Source organism: Microtus oregoni, unplaced genomic scaffold (assembly GCF_018167655.1).
Source record: "Microtus oregoni isolate MIOR12 unplaced genomic scaffold, Mior012 000116F_ref0000321, whole genome shotgun sequence".
Taxonomy (NCBI): domain Eukaryota; kingdom Metazoa; phylum Chordata; class Mammalia; order Rodentia; family Cricetidae; genus Microtus; species Microtus oregoni.
In genome coordinates, this window is record NW_024544745.1 from 1523675 (window position 1) to 1535839 (window position 12165).

A 12165-nucleotide genomic window follows, 5' to 3' on the forward strand; every position below is an offset into this window, starting at 1 on the left:
TATGTTGAACCAGCCCTGCATCTCTGGGATGAAGCCTACTTGATCATAATGGATAGTTTTTTGATGTGTTCTTGGATTCGAGTTGCCAGTATTTTATTGAGAATTTTTGCATTGATGTTCATGAGTGAGATTGGTCATAGCAGCATTATTTGTAATAGCCAGAACCTGGAAACAACCTAGATGCTCCTCAATGGAAGAATGGATAAAGAAAGTGTGGAATATATACACATTAGAGTACTACTCAGCGGTAAAATAGCAATGACATCTTGAATTTTGCATACAAATGAATGGAAACAGAAAACACTATCCTGAGTGAGATAACCCAGACCCAAAAAAGATGAATATGGTATGTACTAACTGATTAGTGGACTCTAGCCATAAACAAAGGACATTAAGCCTATAGTTGACAAGCCTAGAGAAGCCAAATAACAAGGTGAACCCAAAGAAAAACATATATAGATCCTCCTGGAAATTGGAAGCAAACAAGATCGCTGAGCAAAAGTTGTGAGCATGGGGGTGGGGGTAGGGGTGGGGGTGAGATTGGGGAAAGGGGATCAGACCCCCCCCCCCATTGCTGTTATAGCCATGGCCTTTGATATTTAGAAAGTTGTTAATTGTATATTGCAATGTTGCTGCAGCAACATCCTAGCCATCTATGACTTTCATTGCTAGGGCAAATAATCAAATCACCAGCAAGACAGTCTTAACTTTGCTTCCCCATTCTTCATGTTATGCAAATGTGTATAATGGAACAAACCTAAGTTTCTTGACAAACACATTATTCATCTTTCAAACCTCTGCAATTCAAGAGGGTACAATTTAAAGGAGGTTGGGATAAATGCTGAGAAGCACCTTCACCATATTACAACTTACATGTAGCTCATCTTTAAGTCTATTTGTTGTCTATGGAAACAGATCTTTGGAACTGTCATAAGTTATATGAAAAAGTCATAAGATTAGTGTGCTAATGATAGGTATTTGGGTTGTTTTTAATTATTTCACCATTTTCAAGAATTTTTTTTTTTTTTTTTTTTTGGTTTTTTCGAGACATGGTTTCTCTGTAGCTTTGGTGCCCATCCTGGAACTAGCTTTTGTCGACCAGGCTGGCCTCAGACTCACAGAGATCCACCTTCCTCGGCCTCCTGAGTGAAGGGATTAAAGGTGTGTGCCACCACTACCTGACTTTAAAGAATATTTTAGTGGCTATTGTTGTTGCTGTTTTCTTCAACATGCGTGTGAGTTTCTCTTTGACAATTGCTTAGTCTGTCATTGTTACCATCACAAAACACAACAGAATGGGTAGTTTAGAAATCCCAGAAATTCATTTCAATAGTTATGATGAGAAGGAAGCTCAAGATCAAGGAACCAGTGTATGTGGTGGAAGGGTAAAAAAAGATTGTGTTGCTTCCTTGAACGTATTTTGTAAGAGCATCAATTCCTGGTAGGAGTGGTAGTTCAGGAAAATCATCACATTTTTGTGGGCAGCCTAGACTATTATAGTGAGTTCCAGGTCAGCCAGGGTTACAGAATAAAATCCTATCTCAAAATAAGTGAAACAGGGGGCTTAGTCTCATTTGTGAGGGGTATACTCAAGGCCTTATCAAGTCACCAAAGTACTCACCTCTTAATAGTCTCACCCAAAGTCACACCCCCCCCCCCCCAATTAGTAGAATCAGAACTTGAAATAAGGTAGTCTGGCTGCAAAGTCCTTGCTCTCACCATTGAACTTTCCTATACCAAGGTCCAATTGAAACCCTTTGGGTTCCAAAGATCTGTTTTCCAAGCCAATGCTTTAACTATATAGTCATTTCCATAACTGTATAACATATCTTGGTAAGGTAAATCTTGATTTATAATCAACCCCTTTCTTTCATCTTAGCTATATTTAAATTTTTATATTCAATCATGACAAGTTTAACACCTTTTTGGGGTTTCATAAAAGTTCTTATTCAACTTTTTCTTCATATAGACTTTGAGGGAGGATCAATATTCTTATGGCATATCTTTGTGTCATACTGTGAGCATGGTTTGAGTCCTCTTCTCTCAGAAACCATGAATTAATTGCCAATAACTCCTCAGAGAATGGCAGGTCTTCCTAAGCACCTACCCCACCTGCAATGTAATGTTAAGGTAGGTCCTAATCTTGTACTGGTCTTCTTCAAGTAACAACAGCTACTATGATTTCGTGAGTATCATGTTCAGAAGAAACTCCTCAGCTTAGTCCAGCTCTTACACTCTTTCAGCCCCATCTTCAATGATGTTTCCTGAACCTTGGCAGGGATGCTAGAAATGTCCCACTCAGCGCTGAGCACTCAAAAGTCACTTACTCTTATCACAAGGACCAGTAATGAATCTCTGCGTTAACCGTTCACAACTGCAAACAGAAATTTCTCTGATAATGACTGAGAGCAGCCATAATCTTTAATTAATCTTAATCTATTAGGTGAAAACATAAACATTTAGAAGGTACTTTGACAAATTTGGACATATTGAGCAAAACAACAATAATTGATTTCTCCCCAGGCCTTATGCTCTCCACAGACATGGGCTTTTGGCTAGTTTTGTAGAACCAGATGAACTCCACTCTATTAAGAAGACTTCAGCCCTCCATTCTTAAAACCCATTTCCCTTCTTACAGACCTCTACTTACACTTGCTGACCAAGGTTTTCTGTCCTGCCAGGTTCCCACAATCGTTAAGTCCCAAAGAAATCACACAGAGGTCTACATTAACTTTAAACTGATTGGTCCATTAGCTCAGGCTTTGTATTACCTCGTATAACGTACATTAGCCCATTATTCTTGTCTATGTTAGCCACATGACTCAGTACCTTTTTCAGCTGGCTAGGTCACATCTTGCTTCTTCTATAGTGGGCTCACAACTGCAGAGGGAACTTCCTTCTTCCCAGAATTTTCCTGTTCTCATTGACCCACCTCTACTTCCTGTCTGGTTGTTCCGCCTATACCAATCCTGGCTACTGGCCAATCAGTGTTTATTTAAAACATAATCGACAGAATATATACAATTGTCCCGCACATTCACTCATTCCCACAAACACACAGACATACGCACACAGAAACATAGACGTGCAGACACACAGTTATATGATAGAAAACAAAACCTTTGGTCTTTCTCAGCCTAGGATACCTCTCCTGGTCTAGTATTTTCTATTCCACTCAATTTCTTGAAAATCTCACAATTTCTCTTTTTGCCCATGTGCATATATATATCTTGCATTTTCATTATCTACTCATCTGTTAACTAACATCTGGGCTTTTTCCATTTTCTGACTTTCATGTGTAGAGCAGCAACAAACACGGATTTGTAAGAGTCTCTAAGGTAGGCTATAGTCTCCTTTGGTTATATGCCCAGGAGTGGGAAGGTGAAACATTAACCAATATTTTACATCAGCCTAAAATGATTTTAGAGTGATGCTGGCTTTTGTGACCTAAGTACTGACAAATACTAGTACCCAGGAAGCAGAAACAAGGAAGAAAAAAATTTATCAAATTAGAGGCCAGCCTGGGCTACGTGACTACAAAACTGGACTTTGCCTTGATAAAACAACCAAATGAAAGCTTAGGGGAGTGCTACCTTTCAACTCTGGCTTTCATGATTTCTGGAAGTGTTTCCCCATGTACTGTTTGTTTAGTATCCCTGCTTACTTCACTTCCTATAGAACCAATGTTGGATGCACTAGCTCAAATGTTAAAGAATTTACACATTTTATTTTCTTTGAAGAAGGTAAAAGGAAGGGAGCTGCAATGTCTACGAAACTTGGTTTGGCTTGCTGAGACCAGCCACTAGGCAGATTAGGCAAGGTTTTAGCCAAGTAAAATTGCCAATTTTCTAAGAGAAAGGGCTAGCACATCGCTCATTAGAGCATTCTGAGCTTGCCTGTGCAATCTTTTTTTTCCTACCCTGCAATTTCCTGTGGGTTATAAATGAAACCTTTCTAGCTGTTAATGCAGGCTGTGAATTGAAGGAAAAAAAGCATGTAATTAATCATAGGAGGTTGGGGGTGCTCACTAAGCTTGAGTTACAGGGGAGAAGCTGGACAAGGCACTAGGACCTAGAAGGCAACTATCCACCCTGGCAGGAATTTCTTGCTTGGAGCTCAGACAACAAAGGCATAGAGAGATTGGTTTTCTTTCTCTCAGCATCTCCACCCAACCAGCAGAGAACCGGTGAGTGGGGCTTTCGAGTGATTTCCAAGCAGAATGTAACAGATGTCAAACGGGAAAAGCACAAGGCACACAGCTCTCTTGCTCTGTGTGTCTGGATCTTTCTTCTTCTCTTTCATTTGCCTTATTCTATAGGGTTTTTGTCCTCTAGGATTCTACCTGGGATTTTCCTTTGGAAAAGTGAGTTTGTTGCTCCTTTGTTTTCTCTATGATGCTAATTTGGAATAATAGCACTTCTGATTCTAAAGAATAGCTTTATTTGCACAGCCCGCCTGGGGGAAAGGCTTGATACTTGTCTTGAGGAGGTGGGGTCTTCCTGTTGCAGGTTGTCTGACAGAGACAATGCTGAGCTCAGCATAGGTCATCCTGACACTGGAGAAAAGGGGGACTGAGTCTGGCAAATACACTGACTCCAGTCCCCCTTTACCTCCTGTCTCTCTGCTGCCTTGCAAATCTCGATGTGACACTATGTAGCAGCTGAATCCTCTTGCTTTGTGAGTCTTTTTTCCCATCTGTGAGACAAATGTTAATAGTTTGGTTCCTTGGATGTCACATTACCTTTGTGAGCATTCAGGGCTTTGGTCGTATTAATTGGTTGCATGTTTTCATTGTTTGGGTGGGTTTTTTTTTTCTCGTGGGGAGGGATTCAGCTGGGGGGGTGGAGATCAGATCAGATCAAAGCATGACAGATAACCAATTTTTCTGCCTCCATCAATGCACCTAGGTAGTAGACAAGTTTGGAGTGAATTGCCTGCTGTGAGGGTGAAATGTTCCTTCAGTCGAGGGAGAAACCCAGAACAATGAAAGGTGTACTTGCCTGTAAAGGTCCCATATGCTATTGAGGGACCCATTTGGGAATCTTTCCACAATTAATTTATTCCATTCAAAGGTGTCGCTGCCTCGGGGTGGGGGTGGGAGAGATGAAACACCTGAAAGGAGAAAAAGGATTCTGTGACCAAATAGAAACAAGAGGAAAGCAGAGCTAAGAGCTTGTTAAATAACTGGTTTTTCGACATCCTCCTCCCCCTTTTCAAACCCCAGCTTATTTCTTATGAATGCTGTATAGCGGCACCAGCTTGATGGGAGAGGGGTTGATGAATAGCACAAAGACACTGGGTATTCCCTGGAGGCTGTTCCTTTAAAAGAGAATCCTAGTTTATTCTGGGGGGAGGGGATACACATATTAGAGGAGGGAAAAAAGGATTTGGAATAAAATTGAAAGACCCCTTTTCCTAGCCATTGTATTGCAATGCAAAGACTGTTCCCTAAGCTGGGGTGCCAACCTTGGCTAGCTCCTTGTTTCTCTTCAAGGGGAATTTTGTCAGGCTAGGGATTCATTTACAACTGTTAGTCATGTGGCCATGTGTGAAGAAGCAGATGCCAGTTTTAATGTATTTTGCCCGAAGTTACAATTTGATAGGAGCCACTGTCAGTAAGTTACAGGGTTTTAAGCTATTTGAACACCCCCTCCCAAATTTGGAACAGTGCCAAAAGTGCCACCCTTTTTAATCTCTGGCTCCTATCCCTCCTCCCCAGCATCCAGTCCTACTGCCCAGCCCCCTCCTCCATCTCTATTAAGATCAATATTCCTGCAGGTCAGGGACAAGCAGCAGATGGGTCACAGGCTTTTTTCAACCAGTTCTTTTCACAGGCAGCAGATTGCAGCTTGGGATCTGGCTAATATTTGAATTTCTTTTCTTTTCTTTTCTTTTCTTTTCTTTTCTTTTCTTTTCTTTTCTTTTCTTTTCTTTTCTTTTCTTTCTTTTCTTTTCTTTCCCTTCCTTATTCTGTGCCTCTCTTTATCCCCACCCCTTTCTCTAACAATCAGGTTGCTGTAGTTCCATCAAAATATGGAACTTGATTTTGGACATTTTGACGAAAGAGACAAAGCGTCTAGGAATATGAGAGGGACACGGATGAATGGGCTCCCCAGTCCCACTCACAGTGCCCACTGTAGCTTCTACAGAACCAGAACCTTGCAGGCACTAAGTAATGAGAAGAAGGCCAAGAAGGTACGTTTCTACCGCAATGGGGACCGCTACTTCAAGGGGATTGTGTATGCTGTTTCTTCTGACCGTTTCCGTAGTTTTGACGCGTTGCTGGCTGACCTGACTCGATCCTTGTCCGACAACATCAACCTGCCTCAGGGAGTGCGCTATATTTACACCATCGATGGGTCCAGGAAGATCGGAAGCATGGATGAACTGGAAGAAGGTAATTTAAGCAGTGGGTGGCAGCTCCTGGAAACAAAGTATGTTCTTGCTTATGGTTACATTTTTAGTCTCCCTTGAAAGAAACTAGGCTATTTGTTTGCCAAAATATCAGGTTGACTGATGCTCAGGTTTCTGATTCCAAAGTCACCAACAGGACAGTTAGCTGTCATTCTTCATGCGATTGCATCTCCGCTGAGGTTGAAATGTACACGGGTGTGCTAATGCTAAATGTGCTTGTCTGCTTGGGTATACAAAGGAAAATGTGAACCGCAACAGTCACTCTAGATCTCGTTTCTAATTAACTCTGTGTAGCACCATCAGAGCAGGCCACGGAATCATTAGGGGAAGGATGTTTGGTTGGTTTAACAGATAAAACAATTGTGTCCATATTTCCTGTGAGCAACTGAGGAATTGTTTGGGAGTGGTTGCTCATTAGAAATACATCTCCCAAATGCGGGACCTCCTGGATGTGTTTGCAGAGGATTAGACTTTTAGGTAAGTGGTTGCTGCTCAGCTGTTGCTTCTAAAAATCTCACTTCAGGGTGTGTCTGAGAGGCTGAGATCATTGGGAGAAATACGAAAGAAAGCTGTAGGTATGTCTGGTATTTTAATGAATCCCATTTCTATTAGAGTAGGTATGAGTCACTCTACCTAAATTCTTTCAGATCCTCTCTATAGTTTGCAATTACAACTGAAATTTATGAGTTGGCTGCTGAAAACCTTGACAACTGTGGACCCATGTGATAACAGAATAAAAAAAACCAGATCCTCACAAAACTTGTTCAAGCATATTTTCATTTTTATGGGTATTAGAAAATAGATCTTGTGTCTTATTGTTAACATTTTATATTGTCATAGAAACTATTGCAACCAATTTGACCCACAGGTACTTTAAAGGGTAGCCTCAGAGGAATAGTGACAATGAAAATGTTCTTTCAGTCTTTCCTACTTTATTCAATGCTCCCTCCTCCCTCACTGCCCTCAATCTCAGAGCAAAGGTCAATCAGTGCAAACAGATCTCTAGGGATTCCAGATTACAAATAGCCAATGAGGAAAAAGAAGCAGCATATTTGGTGACTTAGTAGGAGTACCCCACCTCTGCCTCACTGTGTTGAGGTTTCACAAAGAGACATGAAAGTGTTCCCTATCAGAGGTTCTATTTCCCTCATGTAGTTGTGGTTTTCAAAGTGTAATTGTAAGTGACTTGGGTAAGCAACTTATAAGAGACAATATACACATAGTGGCTTCGTCTGAGTTAAAGAGGTTTCTACATAGCTGATCTTGAAAATCCATATGAAGGAGGATGATTAGATCATATACAGAGAGGGTAGGCAAACATTGATCCTAGGCTTTCCTGATCATCAAAAGGTTAATCATTCTAATGCATATATTAAAATAAAAGAAGGGCAGTTGGGGTCAACTTCAAATCTGGATGCTCAGTCAAGGGAGCTGTCCAACAGAGTAATCGATAAGGTGTGCTTCGGTTGTTGGAAAATCTATACCTCAGTCAAAGTTGAAGGATTTCTCTGTAATAACTTTTATAAACAAAGCACACTGAATCTCCCAATTTGTCTTAATTTTCATCGTCTGAGCACATTTAAAGGTCATAATACATGCTAGGCCAGAATATGAACCAGACATAGTATTTTGAGTAGGAGTGAAAATGTTATTTTTAATGTCAATGTTACACACAGATTTGCCTCAATCAACCTTTTACAAATATTTCCATATATATTCCATATACATGTATATGTGTGTGTATGTATTAGTGAGTGTATATTGAGAAAAGTTGATGATAAACCATGTCAATTTAATCTGTGTAGGTGATTAGTATGAATTTTAAAAACAGACCATAGCTTTATTCTCACCTGTGTTCTCTTGGTACCTGCTAAATTGGACCCATATACCACTTCTGGGTGCTGTGGTATTTCCTGATGTGTTTCCAAACAGTATAAAATCTGCATAGGGATCAAATAAATGTACTCATCTTGTCTTCTGCGAGCCCAAGTGACAGTGGATGCCAGTGCTCTTGCAGACATATGTCAAGGAAATCCAGAGGTATTTCTGGGGGAGTGTTGCAAATGTGATCATTTTTCCTCTGCCATAAAGCTAATTTGGGAAGGGCCCTGGGATGAGGAAGACATGGAAAGGGTTTTCTTTGCTCTTGTTTTGTCAGAGTAATTTATCTATGATAAAAGGTCAGAAATCCCTGTACTTGGTTACTTCTAGAAGAACATGGATAGAAGATCAAAATTATTAATTCATACTGTTTCCTGTCAAGATTTAAATTGAGAATATTTGGAAAGATTCCTGGTGAAGAATCAGGAATATTGGGTTCTTATCTTGGAGCAGATTACAACGGATAATGAAATATTAGGAATGAGATTTATGTCAGATGCAGATCTGATAGCTTCTAGCCTGTAGAAACTTGGGGAAATCAGTAGAAACCCTGTGTCTCAGTTTTTTAAATCTATAAAATGAAAAAAAAATTCTTTGAGAATCAATTAAGAAATGATATGAAGCATTTTGCATTCTTCTTTATACACAGTGATGCTCAATATGTAGCTATTACTGTCTGAGTCTCTCTAACCTAAACCTCCTTAATTATATGACTATGGGCTTGTCTCTATCATCAATGGTACTAATGTTCTCTCTTTTAAAAATAATTGCTTTAGTCTGGTGCAGTGGTTCGCACTTTGTAACCCAAGTATCAAGAGTCTGAGGCAGGAAGATTGTGAGTTCGAGGCCAGTCTGGACTACAGTGGCCCTGGAATACATTACAGATCAACTGAAACAGGACCTTGAAGTCTAGGGACTCTAAACTCATTTTTTTTGCACTCTTTATTGAGAAATTCTTTTGAGTATTATGACTTGCAGCATGTTAGATGAGGTGATTTTGATGAGTCCTTTCCATTAAAACAGTGATACAGAGTTCCTAGCTGTAGAAATCCTCATTTCTGTTCTTTTTTGCTTTGTAGACTTCAGAAGAATGGCTCACACAACACATGTTTCCAAATGATCAAAATATTAAATATTTAGCCTAAAATTGGATAAAACAAAGAGCAAATGCTAATCACTCTGACCTTATGGTAGCCCCGACACTCCCTTTGTCTGGTGGCTCTAGTCAACTGTCTGCCGCTGGATGTGGGAAGCAGCAAGGGAAACATTTTGAGTCTAAACCTCATTTTTCATGTCAGCCTTTCCCACAGCTTCTTGTATACAACAGGGGTCTTGGCAAAACCACAGAGGATGTGGCCCTCATTAACGGTATCCCCAGATGGTCAATGAAGGAGATTCATCAGTTATATTTTTTTCGTTTGCCTTTTCTCTATCTTTCATTAGAGAAGCCTTGTTCATTTCCATCATATCTAATCTTTTCTTCACTTCCATATTTATATACACTTCTCAATTTCAGGGTTATATGTGTGACTAGCCAATTTCTGTGTATTAAGACAAATTTGAGCACTGTTAATTATTCATAACATTGGAGGAATACATAAAAGTAGGACAGCCTTGGATACCTCGAGCTCTATAGTATAGACATTGTATAGTCCAGCTGCTTTTCCATAGTGCACTTGTTCCAATGTCTTATTACTAAATCAAGTGCATCACCCAAAGCAGGGGTTTTCAGACACTCAGGAGTGATGCATGGGCATCATGATACAACAAGCTATCATTTAATATTTCAATGTAATAATGCAATAAAGTATCAATCAATATTTTCTTTCTTGTGCTAGGGATCCCCAGAAAAGAATAGAAAGTACAGGAAAAAGTGTCTTTGCATTAAGAGATTATAAATGTATATGACTCTTTGGAAAAGGAGCCTTCCTAAAGGTGAGGAAGGGTTCTCATGGGATCATTTTGAACATAATACCTGTTCCCTTTATACCCTTTTAGTTGTGTTTCCACCATTTCATGTCCCTTACCCCTCATCCTAAAGCAGGTGAATTCCAGCAAATTGTCACTTTGCTTAGCTCAGAAGTAGCTTTTTTTTTAGGTTCCCAGACGGTAGAAACTAACCACTGGAGGCTGTGGCATGGTGGAAACTCAGCTATGGGAGGGGGCAATATGCCTCACACAGCTCCAAGTGCTAAGTAACCATGTAGGAAGCACCGGCTCTCAAAATAGGCCTGGGAAATATTGCAGAACCAGGCAATCTTATCTATAACAAAGCAACACATCTAGACCTTTCCAATAATGAAGCTAGAAGTTCCTTGGAGATGGGCATCTAGGTTTTTGTATTTGATTAAAGCAATAACTATTTCCTCAAGCCTGCTTGAGAATAAAAACAGAATGGAAATTTCCTCTTATACATCTTTAGGCTTACAAGAGACTCTGCTATCACTATGTGAAATGCCTTCACTCTGTAGATAAAGAAGTCAAGAATTAGAGAGATTATATGACATGCCTGAGGTCATATGGCTCCTGAGAGTCTGGCTGGGATTTGATTTAAAATCTATCTTCTTCATCCTCTTGACGGTTGAGATTTACAAGCATGAACAACCATGCTCTACTAATAAGGCACTAGTGTTTTTGCTGTTTCTTTCAGTCTCCTGCAGCCCAAGCTAATGCCACATTTGCCACGTGACTGAGGATGACCTTGAACTCCTTCCCCCTCCTACCTCTCTAGCTAAAGTACTGGGATTATAGATGTGCATAACCTTGCCTGGCTAAATCACTGTTCTTCATCATCATAAATGTCTTGCCCTAAGTGGGCATTAGCAGCTGCAGCAGGCAGCAATGGCCTTGCTGTGTGCACGCTCTAAAGCTGCTGCATTGGTAATTTGCAACTTCAAGAGTCTTTTCTAGCACCATGAAATGTGAATTAATTAATTAATATGCAAGGTTTCCCTAGGTAGGCCTGTTTTGGTCAGGAACTCACTCTGTGAAGCAGGCTGCCTCGAGTTCACAGAGATCCTTTTGTTCCTGTTTCCTGCGCCTGGCGATTACACGCAGAGCAGGCAATCCTATCTTTGAAGCACAGGACCCCAGACATGTTCATGTTATACAGTCTGCACATCTCACGTCATAGACAGCTGCCCTTGATGAGTTTCTTTGCTCTTCTTTAGCTTTGGTTCCTCATCACGCTGTGTCCTTTCTCTTAGCTTTTATCTCTTTCTCTTTCCCATTTCCTCCTAGTTATTGGTCCCTTTAGACAAGGGCCTTAATGATAATAATGAGAATTTACAGAGTGCTTACTATGCTCCAGTATCTGAGCTCAGCACTTTTCATCCACCCCTGGACTTGTGCCCACAGCAACCCTATAAGGTCGGGCTTATTATTAACACCCCCCACCTTGCAGACAAGAGACTGCTGCCAAGGGAGTCAGGTAATTTGCCAAAGGTCACACAACTAGAAAGTGTTGGGGATCGCAATCTGACTGACATCATAGCAGCTGTTCTTTTTCCACTGCTATGCGTTCAGGCCAAAAGTAGAGAGGGGAGTGATTAAAATGTACCCTCAGAAGGTGCTCAACATAGATTTGGCTTAGGGCAGAACCCCGTGGAAAGTTCTCGGGTGCCATATGATACTGTAATTATTTGCCATCATATTCATTTTCATCTGGGGGTAGTTAATCATACTTGTAGTTCAGAGGCTTAGAGGTTTCAGAGGGGGAGTAAAAAAAAAGACCAGAGCCCCCTAATAGGGCAACACAGCTGCCTCCTCAGAAGAGTTTGCACATGAGTTAAATCATAAATATAAAACCCTGGATGTTTCCACTCCACCAGTTGTCTGACAGAGTTTGAAAGTCTATGGAAAGTAATGGAA

The 12165-nt window shown here is 40.5% G+C and overlaps 1 protein-coding gene across 3 annotated transcripts in view; it reads left to right on the top strand.

Annotated features, from left to right (window-relative positions):
* The first annotated feature begins 4051 nt into the window (after nt 1–4051).
* The window catches only part of Dcx (doublecortin), a 77549-nt gene continuing 69435 nt past the window's right edge, over nt 4052–12165 (top strand). For 2 of the 3 annotated variants that reach the window (XM_041645763.1, XM_041645765.1), the window contains exons 1-2: nt 4241–4363; nt 6012–6397. In XM_041645763.1, coding sequence (XP_041501697.1) covers nt 6034–6397 — 364 coding nt within the window. In that variant the 5' untranslated portion in view covers nt 4241–4363; nt 6012–6033. Of the gene's footprint in view, nt 4187–4240; nt 4364–6011; nt 6398–12165 lie in introns of those variants that run through there. The other variant, XM_041645764.1, reaches the window with a different exon arrangement.